General features: G+C 36.7%; 1 protein-coding gene across 3 annotated transcripts in view; it reads right to left on the reverse strand.

Moving 5' to 3' along the window:
• Positions 1-6,322: 6,322 nt before the first annotated feature.
• The window catches only part of LOC116851422 (relaxin receptor 1), a 15,293-nt gene continuing 3,805 nt past the window's right edge, over positions 6,323-17,810 (reverse strand). For 2 of the 3 annotated variants that reach the window (XM_032830787.1, XM_032830789.1), the window contains exons 7-21: positions 17,519-17,662; positions 16,810-16,878; positions 16,668-16,739; positions 16,515-16,586; positions 15,822-15,893; positions 15,470-15,541; positions 14,887-14,958; positions 14,367-14,437; positions 13,412-13,573; positions 12,763-13,061; positions 11,875-12,025; positions 11,533-11,662; positions 10,681-10,871; positions 10,198-10,356; positions 6,323-8,909 (exon numbers count right to left, since the gene is read on the reverse strand). In XM_032830787.1, coding sequence (XP_032686678.1) covers positions 8,797-8,909; positions 10,198-10,356; positions 10,681-10,871; positions 11,533-11,662; positions 11,875-12,025; positions 12,763-13,061; positions 13,412-13,573; positions 14,367-14,437; positions 14,887-14,958; positions 15,470-15,541; positions 15,822-15,893; positions 16,515-16,586; positions 16,668-16,739; positions 16,810-16,878; positions 17,519-17,662 — 1,849 coding nt within the window. In that variant the 3' untranslated portion in view covers positions 6,323-8,796. The remainder of the gene's footprint in view (positions 8,910-10,197; positions 10,357-10,680; positions 10,872-11,532; positions 11,663-11,874; positions 12,026-12,762; positions 13,062-13,411; positions 13,574-14,366; positions 14,438-14,886; positions 14,959-15,469; positions 15,542-15,821; positions 15,894-16,514; positions 16,587-16,667; positions 16,740-16,809; positions 16,879-17,518; positions 17,663-17,810) is intronic. The other variant, XM_032830788.1, reaches the window with a different exon arrangement.

A 17,810-nucleotide genomic window follows, 5' to 3' on the forward strand; every position in this document is an offset into this window, starting at 1 on the left:
TTATACACGATAGGCCGCCAATGCTTCGCGCTTGCACTTGGCTTCGCGACATTACCGTGTCGCTTGATATAAAAGTATGTGCTACTTTGTTTTATTATATATTTAGCACGAAATATAATCACACACATATATAGAAACATTTCCATCAACTTTCTGTATATTTTTAAGCTTCTAAACTCAGTTGCAAGGTACAACAATACTCTTTGAAATTTCCCTGAGCGGAACAAATACACATTTGGTATGTACAAGCTACAGAATTTTTATACCAGACAAAGATGTCAGTTGTCATTATTGACAGTTTAGAATTTTCTTATCGTTTCCGTCACATATGGAGCAATGTTTCAGTTCATTTCTGCACGTAATTCATTAATCATATAATCATTTCGTTTGTAAAAATATTCTGTTTATAATTATATCAACATGATTACGTAAACTGCAGAAAAAATCAATATTTTATCGGCAAAATTCTCGAACATGGTCCTCTTGATTTCAATTAAATGTCGATTACTAGAAATAATGCGAAATGTGATATCGACGTGTATGGTGTTTGAATACTTGTTATTGTCGATGATTTACGATGGTGTCCTCCTTCATAAGTATTATCGCGGCTTATTCTTGCAATTATCTGCGAAATATTATTATACGCTTATTAGAGCTATATAATTATTACGTATTGCTTATCAGGTAATGCCATTATTGTCTATTTCCCGTCAATCTAACTCGCCTTCGTTCGCGTCGATTATCTCCGAGCGTAACGAACGTAATTCATATAATAAAACGTAATGAGTGAGCGCACACTTGTCTCGTCGTTGTTTGCTGCGATCACGAACGAATCTCCGTACGGCGCCTAAGGAGATGATCGGCAGAGGTGTGTCCGTCGATCGACGATCACCGTGGCAGGCGTTTGATTAAAATGCGCTTCCGACACGTATTTGTCCAAGTTCACAATGCTGCGTGTCGATACATCCTACCGAGAAATCGGCAGGTATCGCCAGTAGAGAAATGATTGGGTAGATGGATAGATAAATAGGAATAGATAGGTGGGTAAAGTCCGTTATCTCGGGGTTGGCTTCCCTCTGTGCATTTTACGCGGCATCAAGTATGTTACGCCGGCAATCGAGACACGAAGTCTTCGGGGATTGTAACGGGACGTGCACCGGTAAGCATAAGTTTAAGACGAATTGAGGTTGCATCGCTCATAAATGATACAATAATCAAGAAGTCGTAACATATATCTTTATCTTAATCACATCGATGATATATGCACCGTGATCAGTTATTAACAGCATTATATCGATTACGATATTTTTGGCATTTTAAAAAACACAACACAACACACGTATCCTGATAGAAATGTGTGCAGTTTGCGTTGTCTGTTGTCTTTTATTGTTTATTATTACCAATTATTGTCTAGTTTATATTGTCTATTACTGTCTAGTATTAATATAGTTTCGTCAGTTGTGAAAATTCTGCGTAGGAACTGGACAATAAGTGTTTTATTAAATGGTGTTTATTTAAGTGTTTATTTAATGGTTAGAGCAGTTTATTGTGCAATACGTGGATCGATTCTCTCTCTTTTTCCAAGACATAGCATCGGTAATATTAATACAGTTATATCATGTGCATGTATTATAATATTTGCTGTAAATAAATTTGAAATATATTTATTTATATTATCAAAAAGAGTTTAAAGTTGCGTGAACAATGAGTGGACATGTAGAACAGAAGAAAGAAAATTAGAGGAAATAAGACATTTGACAATATCAAGCTTTGTGATACAGATGACAATCAAGGTTAAAAATGACCGTAATTAAATGACCGTAAAAAGAATCAAACATACATATAGTACGTTTTGGAAAAGTGAAGAGAAAAGTGTGATTCAAAAGTATAGATAGTATTGAGTGAGAGAAAGAGAGAGAGAGGGGGGAGGAAGAGGAGAGAGAGGGATTCTTTGTAATTGTTCAAGAAATTGAGCACGATTAATTTTTTTCTTTTTAAGAGTATTCATCGACAAGTTTCATCTTTAAAAGTAGATAAAAATGCGCTAGTGAAAAATGGCGTAACTACTAGAAAATAAAAACTTTTTAAATTAATTTGAGATAAAACTTGAATATTTTTTGTTATATGTAGAAAGACGTATAAACGAACCATTAGTGAAACAAAAACTCAGAAATCATAATTTTGTGAGTTGGATTATTCTTGCATAATTATGACCAAATGAAAACCAATAAATAACTAATGGCACATGTTAATAATTGCAATAAAAACACGACTATTCCGGTAATAATGATACAAATGAAAATTGCTATAATAGCTTAGACTCAGAATTTCATGAAAGAGCACAACTGTAAGAACAAATAAAAGAACCATGTGTCATTTTATAGTTATGAAAAATATCACGTATAAGGCGAAAAACATGGATATATCACGCATGAAAGATTTCCCGCGCTATCATCCCTGTCATTAGCATTATAATTTTTCAAAAAAATGTGCACAAGAAATAAAATATTACTAGGGAATAATGTACTTATTGTATAAACAGCAGATGATCAATTTAATAGCTTCAATTTCTGTTTCCGTTCAGCAAATAGGCTCAGATTTTGCGCGTCTTTCGCACGCAGTAACTGCAAGAAAAGCAAGTTACATCTTATGATTGGGTTTCGAAATAATTTTACTTTTCAGTTGCTAGATAAAAGTTAACTATCTAGTAACTGAATTGCATTAAATTTATATATATATCAAGGTATTATATTTAATATTTGAATATTTTTAAGCATAGTCACAAATATTGTACGGACAAAGAAAAAGTTTAATTACGAATAAAGGAATAAAGGAAGAGTAAGTTTCCGTTATACCATCGACAAATATAATAATTACGTTTAACTAAACGTTCCTTGATTTCTCACGTGGCACTCCACATTTTCTTATCGCGAAGACTGTATCCAAAGGTCTTCCACGTTGTAAAAATTTGAACCGGCGCCAATTACCGCTTCGCACGTAAATCTTCTTCCCGTGGACCGAATGCAGCCTTGCTCGCGTGACTGAAATCCGAAAGAATTTTTATACCCTATAATTGTAGGGGGGAGGGAAGAAAGATCCGTGGCGCGGGCGGCTCTTTCGCATCGATTTCGCGCTGGAGATCGTCTGATGGCCGTCTTTAACTCTTTGCGAATCTCGCCGGCCAATTTCGTAGATTGGCGAGCGATCTGTTCGAGACATTATTAACGTTTTCAAGACCTTTCCATTGTTGCTGGCCACAGCCAGGCGTATATATCCTTCGATCAATTTTTACCCATCTATACGAGGTCTACTTTGCAATCGAACGAAATAGATAATTGTTTTCAAATTTAATTGCTCAACATCGCGCGAGGCGTATTGTTTTCAGGGAATTTTTTAATCGACTTTTTAAGAAAAGGAGGTTCTCATCAATTTGTCTTTTGTATGTTTGTGTTTGTTTGTATGTTCCTTTATAACTGTAGAACCGTTAGAGATATAGAGATGGAATTTTTTATAATTTATTCAATATGTTATCTATTCCCTTAAATTAGCGTCATCACTCAGGTTTGTCTCAGGTGATCTGAAAATGAGGTAATCCCTTTATTGTTTTGAAACTCCTGGAATATCTAGAGATGTAAGACGAAACCTTTATTTTTAACCGACTCGAGAAAAGAAGATGTTTTAGTCGACTTTACACCAACATAAACTTTTAGTAAATAGTAAAAAAGTACGAAATAAGTAATAAAAGAAAAAATAAATCGCCTTTAACCTCAAAATTTGTAAAAGATACGAAATAATTTTGAATTAATGTAGCCACAATTCCATGCTAATATTCTAACAATACTCTAGAAGTTATTGCGAAAAAGACAAATTCACTGTAAAAAATTTTGTGTTAAATTTAATATACTTCATATATTCCAATTTATCCACTCTAATTTTCATGTTAGTTTAACGGGTAAGGAAAATATATGAACAAAAAAATAATGCGCCGGAAATAAATATAAAAATGTAACACTTGAACACTTAGTTGTATTATTATAACATTATTTTAACAGAAATGATGAGCTCAACGCGCAGAATAGTCAAAATAATACAATAAAAATATGTTAAATTAAAAATACAAGAATATGTTAACAATATAAAAATTTAACATCAAAATTTTTACGCAGATCGATTTCAACATAAATACAAAATGTTCTTTGATAGATAAGCAACTGCATAACTGTAGAGAGATAAATAATAAAAAAGAATTTTATTATTGTTGACTCAATTAGTCAGATTTTCTAATATCGTCAGAATATTAAAATGAGCTTGTAGATACACAAGAATATTGTTTCTAAATTAGTTTATACTTTCTAGAACTTTTAAAGTTTTGGTTCACTCTTTTATGGACAAATTAAATTGCCGTTACTCATTTGATCGAGAAGATGGTGGTTCTTGCTGAGCTTATTGCGATGTTTGTTGGTAGAAATGTCGAAGATATCGCGGTAATTATTTACAAAGACGGCCGATGCTTACGACGTTTCGCTCCTTTTCTGCATTCTGCGCTACCGATAGTTCCCGGAGCAGTTCCCGGGAAGGCCTTTGGAAGGTTGCGATCTTGCTGTTCGCTTTCGCTCTGTGTAACGTGTGTGCGTGCCGGCAGAATATTCTTCTATCGCCGGGAGCTGTTACAATCGCGCTGTGTGTATAGGTATTGTACGCGCTCATTGTGAATTCCTTCACGTTCTCCGCCTTCCGGCCGATGTCGTGCTCAGCACCGTTATCGGAAAAGTCATTTTGTCGTGTACAGATAAATACAGTAATGTTCATCTGAAGGAGTCGGAACGCATCGCGCGATAATGCGAGCAAAGTAATACGCGAACACACACGAGTGCGACCTACCTGTAAATGTACATAATGTAAATGTACATTATAATGGAATGAAACTGGTCGTTCTTGACCGTTAAGTGTGTATCGTTTAAGATATTTAATGCCCAGTGAATCCCCCCTTCCCGCAAATACGATGAAAATCGAGATACGCGCGAGATAAGTGGCAATTACCGTTTAAGTATCGGTCAAGCGAAATCTTCTTCTCTGAACTCTGGATGGGAGTCGGTGTAATTCAGCGATATTTGCGCCTATGCGTCACACCCGTTCGCATTACCCACGTGGCTTGAGAAGCGACGTTTGTCTTTTTATTCCGGGACGATTTCGTGGATGATCGCATAACGCATACCCGCCCACGTCGCGGCGTAATTGTATTGTAGCTGAAGAAATCTTAGCAGCTCAAGGCGGAAGAAAAGTCAGTCCTAAAAGGCGGTCTGTCTCGGGCGAAGTATCGAGGCCCCTTAACGGGACCTTACCATTGGCCATCCGCCATAAATTACACATTATATCGCGTAAGAGCCAACCCACGTGCCGGTAGATCGTAGAGTGCTCGCAAGATGCATTTTTCTTGGCCGTTCGCATGATTTATGGCTGACTGTAACCCTCCGAAAGTCGGAAGTCGGATATCGTTGCATCGCGCCCGTTGTTTATATCCGCGCGTTTTAATGGATTGCAATCGAGAAGTTCTCTCGTATAAGCAAACGCGCGAGTAACGTTAAGTGCGTCAAGATAAAATTACCAATATTCTTGAACACGTACCTAATCCTGGACACATTGCTTTAAATAAGAATATTTAAACTCTCAACATAGAATACATGTATATATTCGGTATATGTATACAGGGTGTCTGACAATTCATGACCGTTGTGTGTAGCTGGAACTCATCAAGCTAAATATAAAGTTCATCTGTCATTTCGCGAGCAATCACGTAAAATTTTGAATTATTAATTCAATAAGACTGGCAAATGATCACGCGATACTTGAATATTAGATTAATCTAAACAACAAAGTCTTCTATCATTTTGCAAAGAACCAGAGATTAGATTTTTGGTTATTAATTAAAGGAGATTGGTGCATTATCGTGCAGAATTCTACACCAATCTTCTTTAATTGGTAACTACAAATCTACGTGATTATTTGCAAAATGGTAGAGGACTTTGTTGTTCAGTTTGACTTGATGTTCAAGCACACAACGGCAGACGTGTCGCCGTCACAGTTCATTTGCCGTAACGCGCATGATTATTTATCAATCTTCTTCAATTAATAACTCAAAATTTCACGTCGTTCTTTGTAAAATAGTAGAGGAATTTTGTGTTCAGTTTGACAACAGGTATGTCAATAATTGTCACACACACACGGACATAATTGTATATATTATATAGAAAGTTTAAATACTTGTATTTATAAAAACCAAAACAATAAGAATGTCCAGGATTGGGAATGGTGAATCCAGGGAACCAGTAAACTTTTGTTTTAATTTCTTTTCAAATTTTCATAATTCTGCGTGACTCTATTTCCAAATGCGTGTTTTAGGATACGGTTTCCCCTAAATGTTATTCTTTTGTGTCTTTTTTTACATTTGTTACAGCACGCGACATCACGTTATCTGTGTATTTTCTGTAACTACTGCGTGTTATTTCGACTTCGTTAATTTTATTTTACATTTCATGTTTATTTTGAATTTGATGTGTCTCAAGGAAACCTGTCGGATAACTGTTTACGTTCTAATACACGGAAACGAGGATGAGAAATGTGCTATTTATCGAAAGTGGAAGTTAATTGTCAGTAATCTTTCTCGTCTCTCGTCGCTTCAGCGGTCTTATCATTTACGATCGTTTCGTAAGTCATATTGGCGAGGGATGATGGGTCTCGGGGCGACTAATCGAGCATATTTGAGTGATGTAGTGCTCGTTTTAGAGCGTACAGCGGCGCAGCCGTTAAAAAGTCACGCCCGTATATTCGAGGATAAATTTCTCATCTCGCAATAATAATACGGAACAAGTGGCCCTGACCCTGCATAACGGTGCCAGATCGTGGAGCATGATTTGCTGGTACATCAGAATCGATGTCGTAAATGTTTCGCGTGCGGTCGCGATTCCGACTTCGGCGGAAAATAATTTATGTGCGTTTTCGAGCACGATTTCTACGTGGGTGGATACCTCGGCGCGGGCCATCGGAGATTTCGCGCGATTGAAATATCCGCATGCCGGGGTCACCGGTGCGCGAAACAATACATTCAGAAAACAAGCGAGAGTCCTTTGTTACCGTGCAGTCCAAGTTAAAGAAACGAGAATAAGAACGCGATGTCTCGCCTTTCAATCAAACAGAACCGACAGAATTGTGAAATACGAAAGCGGTGCAATCTCTTAGACGAAGTAAATAAAGTAAGAAGAACAAAAGATCTTATGCACGAAACTTGTGGTCCAACACAAAATAATTACTTTAAGTTACCATCAAATAAAAAAGACGATGTTGTAATGCTAGGAATGAAATTATAATGTTAGGAATGTAAGAATTGACTTTGATTATTTCTCCATTGAGAAGAGGATTCGAGACGTCTGAATTATTTGAATAAATTTAGTATCTTTTCATTTAAAAAGTATTTTAAATGAATTTTAAATGATAAGTATTTTATTATTATTTTTATTGCACTATAAGGTCTACGCATAGACTCTCATATAATCTTTTGTTCTCTTTCATGATTAAGATTTAGAGCAGATTGTTCTAACTTCTAACTTGGTAAGCTACCTAACAGTTAAATTATATGTCTATCTTTGACTAATTTGAGAAAAAAGAGAAGACAAACATATAATTTAACTGTCAAGTAGCTTACCAAAAAGTTGGAACAATCGGCTCTCTTTGAGGCAGAACCTTTAATTTATTTCTTTAACTTTGAAGGTAATGAACAATAAATGGGTAATAAATAACACTAAAAAAATATTATCTTTTTTCTGACGGAATCCTTTTATATATGGCCTCAAAAGGATTATATAATTTATAGTTTGTGACTTTGATTTTTTTAAAACCCCAAAAGGAAAATATTCTAAGCACATTATTCTTAAAGTTTGAGAAACTTCATTCTTTATCTACAGCACAAGTTTTGCTTGTTGTGTCTTTTGTATCATCTGTAAAAAGCTAATTCTGCTTGAACAAATTTAGAATTATGTCTGGCAGATTTTCGATTAATAATCTACTTTATTAGAAGAGAAACGCTCCTTTAGTAAAAGCTATTACTTAGAATATGAGACTGCAGAAAGTACTACCTTGCAACCAGGGTTTTTTTTTGTGTTAAAATTTTTTTCGGCTTTAGAAGAACCGCTTTGAAACCAACAATAAGAGGATCCCGTTAAGGATGAGGTTATACTTTTTGGAGTGAATCACAGACTAAACTGCTTGAAGGAGAGACAGTATCAGTCGCATTTTATGCGTGTGCATTACATTGATGATAATTAATGCGCAAAATACAGGTGTGCGCGACCCCCTTATAAGATAGGATTTGTGCAGAATCGACGTGAGTACTTTATGTGACAATCAAGCAAAGCGTGTATCCAGCAAGCTTTTCAGGTGCGATCAATAGACGTGTATTTGTGCTCATAATTGAATGTTATCGCAATGAATGCAACTATTACGAGAGAGATTCTCTTTTCTAATGATTGCTCTATCGAGCAACGGAATTTCACTATCGCTAATCCGAAGCTATTCACTCGGTGATAGCGCTTGACGAACATGCCGTAAGGACTTATAGTTGATTCGTAACAGCCTCCTTCCCCCTTTCTCCGTCCATTCTTGGCTCTACGATGCACGACTTTCAGCGTGAGCGATTCGTGTAACATTTAACAGCGAGAGAAGTGCGACATAATTCCTTTTAATAGATGAGTTTACGAAATTTCAGCGTCCCGCTTTTCAGGTGGAATTCTTTCGTCGTTGGGGTCAATGAAACGGCAGCGGCGACGTTCTCTTCCTGTCGCCGTCGTAGTTGGTCCAGATGGGCGATGATGGTGTCGCGTTTTTATTGGTAACCGTAGTAGACGGTTCCCGCGAATCTGCGATAAAGGTTACGCGGATGAGTTCCCTCGGTTCACCAGGAAATTCAATTACTCCTATGTGTACTCGAGAAGCTTATTTACATTGTAATACATATTTATGCGTCCGTTTGCCCGTGTAATATAAGTATCAGTTATACGAGTCTTGTTAACAGACGGCTCTATCTCCGTGTTATTATCTAAATTTTTATTCAATCTTACGGGCAAGTATCCTGATTCCGTTCGTTTATATGGAAATATGGGTAAGTTACGATAACTTTGGCGAGACGCAAAATGAAAGCGTTTCTCAAAAGTATTTTGAATATGAAAACAATCAGAAAAATACTGATTGTTTATTTTTGAGTTTTTTACGAGTATTTATTGCTGACGTTTGTTTACGTACAAACATGCTGTGGTATTTTGGTTTATTTTCATTTGCGGTTCCCAATACAATACTAAGAGAACATAGAGTCTGGAATGCAACTTGCTTCTCTTTCCATTCCCCTTCAGTCGTGATCGTTCGGTTGGACGTCAATGAAAGGAAAGCTCGAACTATATTAGTGTTTTTCTTCTGTGTTTACAAAACGCGAAACTGAGCAAACGTCTAAGCCGCGACAGTCGCGGAAATCAAACAATGCGTTCTTTGATCTCGCGCTTTGTAATCACAGAAAAGGAAACATCAGTGGCTACTTGGCTCAAGTTTTCCTTTCATTATATTGTTACGTGTCATGCAACATATCAACTTTTAGTGAAATAAAACATGGCCGTATTATTGGGAAAGTAATGTCACTCGATTCCATTTTCGTAAATCAAAAGCGGTTCTGCTATTAATTTATAGAAATTATTTAGAAAAGCACGATTCATTTAGATCTTAATGTGTTATCAAAATCATGACTTATATCAAGAAAAGTACATCAATTAAAATAGATTTCACAACAATAAACGCTAATGTTACTGACGTAGGTAGGGTTGGGGTTGAATCTTTAAGAGTCAAGATGCAGAGGGAAGGGACTTACCATACATATACTCGTACATGTACTGTTTTCGCATACGGAATAGCAAATAACTAGGTAAAGCATATCTTAGCGCTATTGTTAACTGGTACGTTCTTGAAACATTTTTGTTAATAACTTTTTAATAAATAATGAGCGCAGGATGAAATCTTTTGAGCCTTACTCAGAGTTATGCTTGACAATATACGCTGACTAAATCGTGTTGCCAAAATTGTCGTAATCTTGCCTTGACTTCCTTGTTGTTTCTATCCAACAATTCGAATTTATTCGTTTGGAAATGCATGATTGTTACGAACCTTGCTTGGAGTGATTCCTCGATATGCACCTGAACGCTTGACCGCACCAACCCTCGCTGAGCCTTTCGCGAAATTTTGGCGTGGTAAAAGTGTACAGCAGCGGGTTGATCGCGCTATTCACTGGCAGAATGAAGATCACTATCCAAGCATGTAAATCGGCTATAAATGATTTATTCGGTTGTTATTCAAGTTTAACCGTGTATTAAATCGTATTAAATCACCAGACTCGTTTCGCGTCGATATTCTTCTCGACGAAATTAATTAATAATCGGTGTACAATGAATAAAAAATTAAAGTTTAATTAACTTTACCAATCGATTAAGTTATTCGTGATTTTATTTATGATGATTCGTTGATCTTGATTGTCGATTATTTTTATCAACTGACATTTTTTAGTCAATTAACGTCCAACACCGGTCGACAAAATTTTGCGAACGAAACGAGTAGGTGGGAACGCGAAACTCTCTCGGGTTTTCTGCTTACGTGGCACGGGGTACTTCATCATGGCGAGGATCTTCAACGCTATAATCGGTGCCCAACACGCCGCGTCTGTCAACACGATTAGGAAGAACCTCAGGGCGAACTCGTAATCGCCGGCCGACAACGGCGTAGTGTGGCGCGTTCTCCAAATGCTGACGAACATGCCAGTGTAAACGTAGCCGATAATCATCAATCTGCAAATGAATACAACGATAGTTTTGCTGTGGCTTTCCCTTTTTTTCACACTGAGAGAAATTATTCAAGAAGAAATTTACAAACGGATATTTCCGATCAAAATGCTGGTAAATCTTTATATCCAATGAGAAATATTAATTCATAATTTTTTGGTCGGTTTATTTGATGAAATGCCATTATGATCGGAAGTATTCAATTAAATTTAATCGAATTATCCTGATTGGATATAAAAATGCACCGGTATTTTGATCGGAAATTTTCGTTTGTTAATCTTTTACCGGATAATTTCTCTCAACATGATCACGAGATGAGAACTCGGGTCGAATCCCGTAGCTCACATTGATTAAAATTTTTTCCCACTAAAACCGTGATATTGTTACCGTGTGATGAGCTTATTAAAAAATTCAAACGTCGGTATATTAATTAAGTGTAACCATGCGAATACGGAAAGAACTCGAAAAGTCGGCCTTTCTGTAAAGAAAATGTATTTTCTGTAAAGAATGTCGCAGGCAGAATTGTTCGTTCTGAAGCGTGATACCGAAGGTATGTAATAATAACCGCTGAATCATGATCTATAATTCTTATCGAAAAAATGGCGGTTGATTCCATATTGCATAACTACGTTCAATTACAAAGCCGTCGTAATAATGCACGGTTTACCCGAGAAGATTAAGTCCCAGAAAGATAAAGGCCGAGTATTCCCAGCCTATCAAATATGGGTCGTCGATGTGTAAAGGAAAGCACATTCCATTGACGCCGTAGAACCTCGTGCTGCTTCTCCAATGGATAGCTTTTAATTCGGAAAAGACAAAACAATTAATTATCACGATCGGGAGTTACGAAAAGTTTCTTTCTCGAGGAACTAGTTTTTCGTAAAACTTGACACAATTGTTGACTCAGACGTACTATAGCATTTGAAATGATTGAAATGATTGACTGCTTATTGTATTCGCGACAGCGAGTCTAAAAATAAAGAAAAATTATCTTCTTACGAAAACAAACCTGGCACAAAGGCGAGGATAAGTCCGGTGAGCCAAATGATGATCATCGACAAGGATGCGTCTTGAGATGTCATGACACGATGACATTTCAAAGGGGCTGTGATCAAAATAAATCGCTCCACGGACATGAATGACAGGATGAGCACGGAAACCTTGGCCAGCAATTTAAGATCATTTATCCTACTTTCGTGACATAATTTCGTGATATTCGATTTCTTGAGTATCACAGCTAATTTCAATCTTTTTTAGCACGTTCAAAATTAAGGTTGTTGTATCATTAAGCAAGTTTCGTGAGGATTTGATGAAACTCGCGCTACATACACACTAATATTATCCATCTGCTCATGTAATTAAGGAAAGATTGACCATTCGAGAGCTAAAATATTTGCAACTTAAAGTTGACACTTTTTATACGTGTTTATTGAGATTAACGTGATACCTTTAATTTCTGTTTTTGTTTAACGAAAAATGTTAAAACGCTGAAAGTAGAATGTGTGTGTTGCGTATGTGACAAAATTATATTAATACGATAATTTTGCTAAAGAATGGTTTCTTGCTGTTTTTTTTCCACGTTACATCATACAAATATTCCAGAGATTGTAATATCTACAAAAAATATTATAGACAAATAATAATCTTTTCAAAATTTTTCAAAACATATAATCAAGAATCTCGTAAACTTGCATATATGGTAAATCGGTGCAATAAATCAGAATCCACACAACTTTTTGATAGACTGAAAACTGAGTTCTCTTTGAGGACTGAGAACACGTAGCGATACAACTATCTCAAGTTATAAAATCTCGCGAAGGGAATCGACTGAAAATACTGTAGAGAGATCTATTAAACTCTTTGCGAAATGATGATGTGATAATTAGCTGGTACTCACTTTATCAGCAAGATCGAAAATGTGCACAATCGTTTCGTAGATCTTGCTGAACAGTAGCGCGGCGCAACGGTCGTAACAAACAGTACCGTTAAATAATAATTGTACGTTGCGAATTGCAAATTGTGGGATCCAGCGAGGTGTTAATGCGCATACCTCGGATGACGTCATCGCTAGCGCTCCTAGAAACGTGCAGGACCACGAGGACATCCACGCGCTCGCTTCCTCTTTATAGTTATCGCGGAACCTCGCGTCTTTTATGGCGATTATGAAGAGATATATTCCCATCAACATGTCGGACACTGTAAAAGGATTACGTGACTTACCGCCTTGTGATTTATAGCGAGCCTAACATTAATATACACGATCGATCATCGTTGCGCTTTGTTGTGAACCGCAACGATGATAGCTCGCGTGCACTTCGTGATTCGTGCGTACTGCGAATCATTTGAATACGGATTATTTATGCCGTCGTTATCTCGCGTCTGTGTAACGGTCTTACGCGTGTGATATGAAGCAACGATTTGCGGAATTCTCTTCAGGTTTCTATAAAAAATTTAGCTAACAGGTCTGCATTTAAAATTGAGGAATTACTTATGGTGTGGGCCACTTTCTTACGCATTCTGTGTTATTAGAAACTTTCGGCGATTACCTGCGAGATTTCTGATAATAATACTCAAGACACGATTCTCATCTTTGGCAGTGAATCTTCCCCAAAGGACGAGGCCGTTACCCAGGCAGGTGAGACAAGAGATACTCCAAACGGCTGCTCTTAGCAGAGGTTTGTCCAGCAAATGAGACAGCGATGACACACCTTGAGAAAAAGAGGAAGAGAGAAAAAGAGGAGAGAAAGAGGAATACATTGTTCTTCGTATTAAACGTAACTTCCATTACGGTTGTTTCAGCAGTGAATTAATCGTTCACCATTTAAGAATTTTCTGCACAGAGAAAATTTCATAGAAAAAATCAAAATTATATATCATAGAAATCTGAATTACTATAGAATTTTGAAACGAGAAAGCGCAGTAATTGACTGTCTTTTTCCAGACAGCGTAAGATCTTCAAAGGATATTCTAGGGACTTCAGCGAGCATTTAGAAGTTCTCATACTATATCTTTGGGATATCCTGGGAATATGCGGACATTTAAAAGTCCTCAGGATGTTTTTGGGACGTCTTTGAAGGATTATGCTATCTATTTTGAATGTGCTATTTATATTTTAGAAACCATGCTATGAGAAAATTTGCTATATTTCTAGTGACCTTACTGATAGCTTATCCCTGCACTATTAGATTACTCCTGAAAACATATAGTAAAATTGAAAAGAACTTCTATGAAAGAAGAAAATTATAATATTTTGCCCGTGTATCTACTCGGTGAACACCAAGTATCAGTAACATAACATCGATGTTACAATGTCAGCTCAATTTTATGGTGTATCTGTTATGTATCTGTTGTGTATGATATATTACATGTACATAACATGTAACAGTTACATAAGATATCATATGATTGAGCTGATATTTTAACATCGATATTATGTTACTGATACTTGTTGTTTCTGAGTAGTCATGATACTCTGAATTCATGATACTCACGCGGTCTTACCATCGCTAATAGGTCTGCATTTCTGTACCTTTGGTGCGTAAGTCATGCAGTAATGGAATTTCTTGAAGTATCTGAAATTTTAATCTGTTTGATTCCATTCGCTACACAGAAAAATATATGACGCTCATAATCAGAAGTATTCAGTTAAGTAAGCAGCATAGTTGTGCATCACTATAGTTATCTTTGTGCGATGGTAATATGTGTATAGCTGATAGGCTCAGCTATTTTAGTACGTCAACTACATCAATGTGGTTGCGTGTGTGGTAATCCGATTGTGGTAATCGGAAATTGGTTGAGGCTATATGTGCAAGAAATACGAAAAGGATAGCGTGATTGTGTTGGTGACGATTGTCTCTATGTTATCGACATTTTTGGAATTCGTCGTCCGTTTCAGCATTCTCTTAAATCTGGTTGGCACTTGTGTGTAGCCCAACTATACTGCTTCCGTGTAGCAATTTTAATATGTTTGAACTTGTTTTTTCAACGAGCCATCGCTATATCAGGTAATGAAGAAACATACACGAAATCAAGGTTCAGCAACATGTCGAACGCATCCTTTTTCATATTGTCCATGTTTATATCTTCGACGCCTCTGAAATTCAACGTGATTGCGTTATTGAACACTGAGAGAAATTATCCGATAAAAAATTAACAAACGGATGTTTCCGGTCAAAATACCAATGAATTTTTATCCGATCAGGATATCCGATTAAATTTAATCGAATACTTCTGATTATAATGGCATTTCATCACATAAACCGATCGAAAAATTATGAACCGATATTTTTCATCGGATGTTTCCTGATCGGACATAAAAATTCATCGGTATTTTAATCGGAAATATCCCTTAGTTAATTTCTTATTGAATAATTTCTCTCAGTGACAAACTGATCGATCAGTGTCAATTAGGAATAAGGGAGTCGACTAATTAAATACACAAACGTAACGTGATAAAAATGCTACGAAATTAAATTATTAGCTTGCTTCGTTTTGCTACTATTGTACTTTCACATATCTCTCATCGCAGTATCCTGCCAAATGGAAAGAAAGAAGATATCATATAGGCTAGAAATTTTCTTTTTAGGCAAAAAATTGCAACTTACAGAGAATGAAGATTACGCAGCGGATTAAAAAGCGTCATCGGTAACTCGGCGACGGGATTGTAACCGATTAATCTGCAAGGACGAGATTATATCAGGCTTTTTGCTGGAGCGGTGGGCTTTATTTACCCGTGGAATGGATTCCGGTTTACGTGCGTGTATGCTTAAATTATAATTAAAACCGGTCGGTCGCGCGGATATGTGACGTTTCCGTAATTCACTTTCGCGAACGGATTAGCGCAGCAAGCACTGGCGAACGCTCCCGAGGCACGTGTACGCGGCACTCAAGCACTCAACGGTAAAACTGATTATCGCGGGAATTGTACTACGGCTACAGTTAAGTTTAAGCACTTACAGCTTCGACAGATTATTCACAGGTTGGAACATGTCTGGCGGTAACGTCACTATCTTGTTATAGGCCAAATTGCTGAAATAGGATTATACGCTGAAAAAATTATCTCTGTGTCTTTGGAACCAAATACTAAGAACTAAAATATTAAAATAACTACTGATTTCTACCAATTTCGTCCTTGCGAGTTCTCTAATTGGTTTTTGCCTTTCCATTTTCTATTTCTCTGTCAAGGTGTGAATTCTCGTGGACTAGCTGTGCTATTCTAATTAGTAAGAGCAAACCGCAGTGCAAAGGCTTGTTTATTATCAAACAAATCAAATCTTCATCGTGGACAAGTTTGCTTGGATTATCTTAAGTTAAAACATCGCAGCGCGCTTTGTCTTGATAGGTTTTGAAATAAGTGAAAAAAACTCACATAATACCGATATTATGAATTCACCAAAATTGTTGGCCAATGGACTTGCTCCACGGCCAGAATACACATACGCCAAAATTGTATCTTTACCTATAATGATATTTTAGATGCAGATCCGAGATAAAATGAGATTAGTTGCATTTACGATTACTGAGCTGAGAAACATAACTAGTTACTAGTAGATATATACAAGAACTATCTAGATATTGTAATTAGATACATGTAACTACATTACAACACTACCGACTGAGTTACATTATTGTTAACATTTGCAGACTTACAGCTCGACAAGTTGCCGCAGGTTTCGGAACGCTCGCTCGTCGACGTTGCTCACGCTATTGTCCTCCATACTCCTGAATCATCGTTGCTCCGTTAGTAGCTCGCAGAATCTTATTAACAATGACAGTAATCGCTTCCGTAATCTACTTACGTACAGTGATTTCAAAGCGGGGCATCCGGCGAACAGATCTTCCGTTATCGACTCGAAGCGATTCCCGTCCAGTATTCTGAAACGCTACTTTGGAAAATCGGGAACGCGCACGTGTACACTTCGAGAGTTAAACGTAGCGTACTTACATTTCCGTCAACGTTGACCACCGTGGCAGTTTCAAGGTGGATGTCGTCAACATGTTGTTCTTCAAGTTTCTGTTTGTGAATGTAAAAAAAGACAGCCATGAAAACAATCCTTGGTAATCGTTTCAAATAGAGGCGAGTTAAAATGTACGCGCTGTACGAATCCGTGTCGACTTCGCAAGTGTAGAAAATTCACTTGCCTCGAAAGAAGCAACACGTATAGGTGCTCAGAATTTTTAGCCCGATTTCATCTCATTGCCGTTTAGGAGTTTATTTGCTACCTCCCCTCTTCCCCTGCTAAGGTTATGGTTCGATAAGTTACGCTTCGAGAAAGCAATTTGCAAACGGATCTATATTTCTATAACGATATCTTGCCCAGATGCACTGATTGTATTAAATAGACCGTGTGCTTATCGTGCATACATTACATTACTCAGAGGTTAATAGCAGATCGTAAGTTTTAATTTTTATGAGTTATGACCTTGCACATAATGAAAAATACAAACAGTAATATAGGTAATTGGAGTGGGTTGTAAGTTTTTCGATGATAACATATAATTAAATAGATAGGCGTATAGCGCGTATAGAAGATATAAAAGTAAGAAAAGAAATGAATAGCTATTTCGTAAGAGATGTAGGAAATTTCAACAGATCAAGATCGGCTTTGTGTTCCAAACAGTTTTAGATAGCCTTTTGTACTACGATCATTTACATCAAGTATATAGTGGTGCTGTTCTCCAGGTCGGAAAAGTCCGCTATCGCAATCTCGTTTTGGTCCAGTTTCAGAGTCTCCAATTTATTCAGTCCCGTTAGATGTCCAGGCTGTATTTCGTTGATCCTATTATTATCAAGAATTCTATACACACAAACGAGTATTTTAGCTTGGTTCGTATCTTCACGGAAATTGTGAATTATTGATGTGAAAAAAGAAATATATATATACATATACAGAAATATATATATATATATATATATATATATATATATATATATATATATATATA

The sequence above is a fragment of the Odontomachus brunneus genome, unplaced genomic scaffold, assembly GCF_010583005.1.
Source record: "Odontomachus brunneus isolate Ranch 3 - 2012 unplaced genomic scaffold, Obru_v1 Obru_scaffold_175, whole genome shotgun sequence".
Classification (NCBI taxonomy): domain Eukaryota; kingdom Metazoa; phylum Arthropoda; class Insecta; order Hymenoptera; family Formicidae; genus Odontomachus; species Odontomachus brunneus.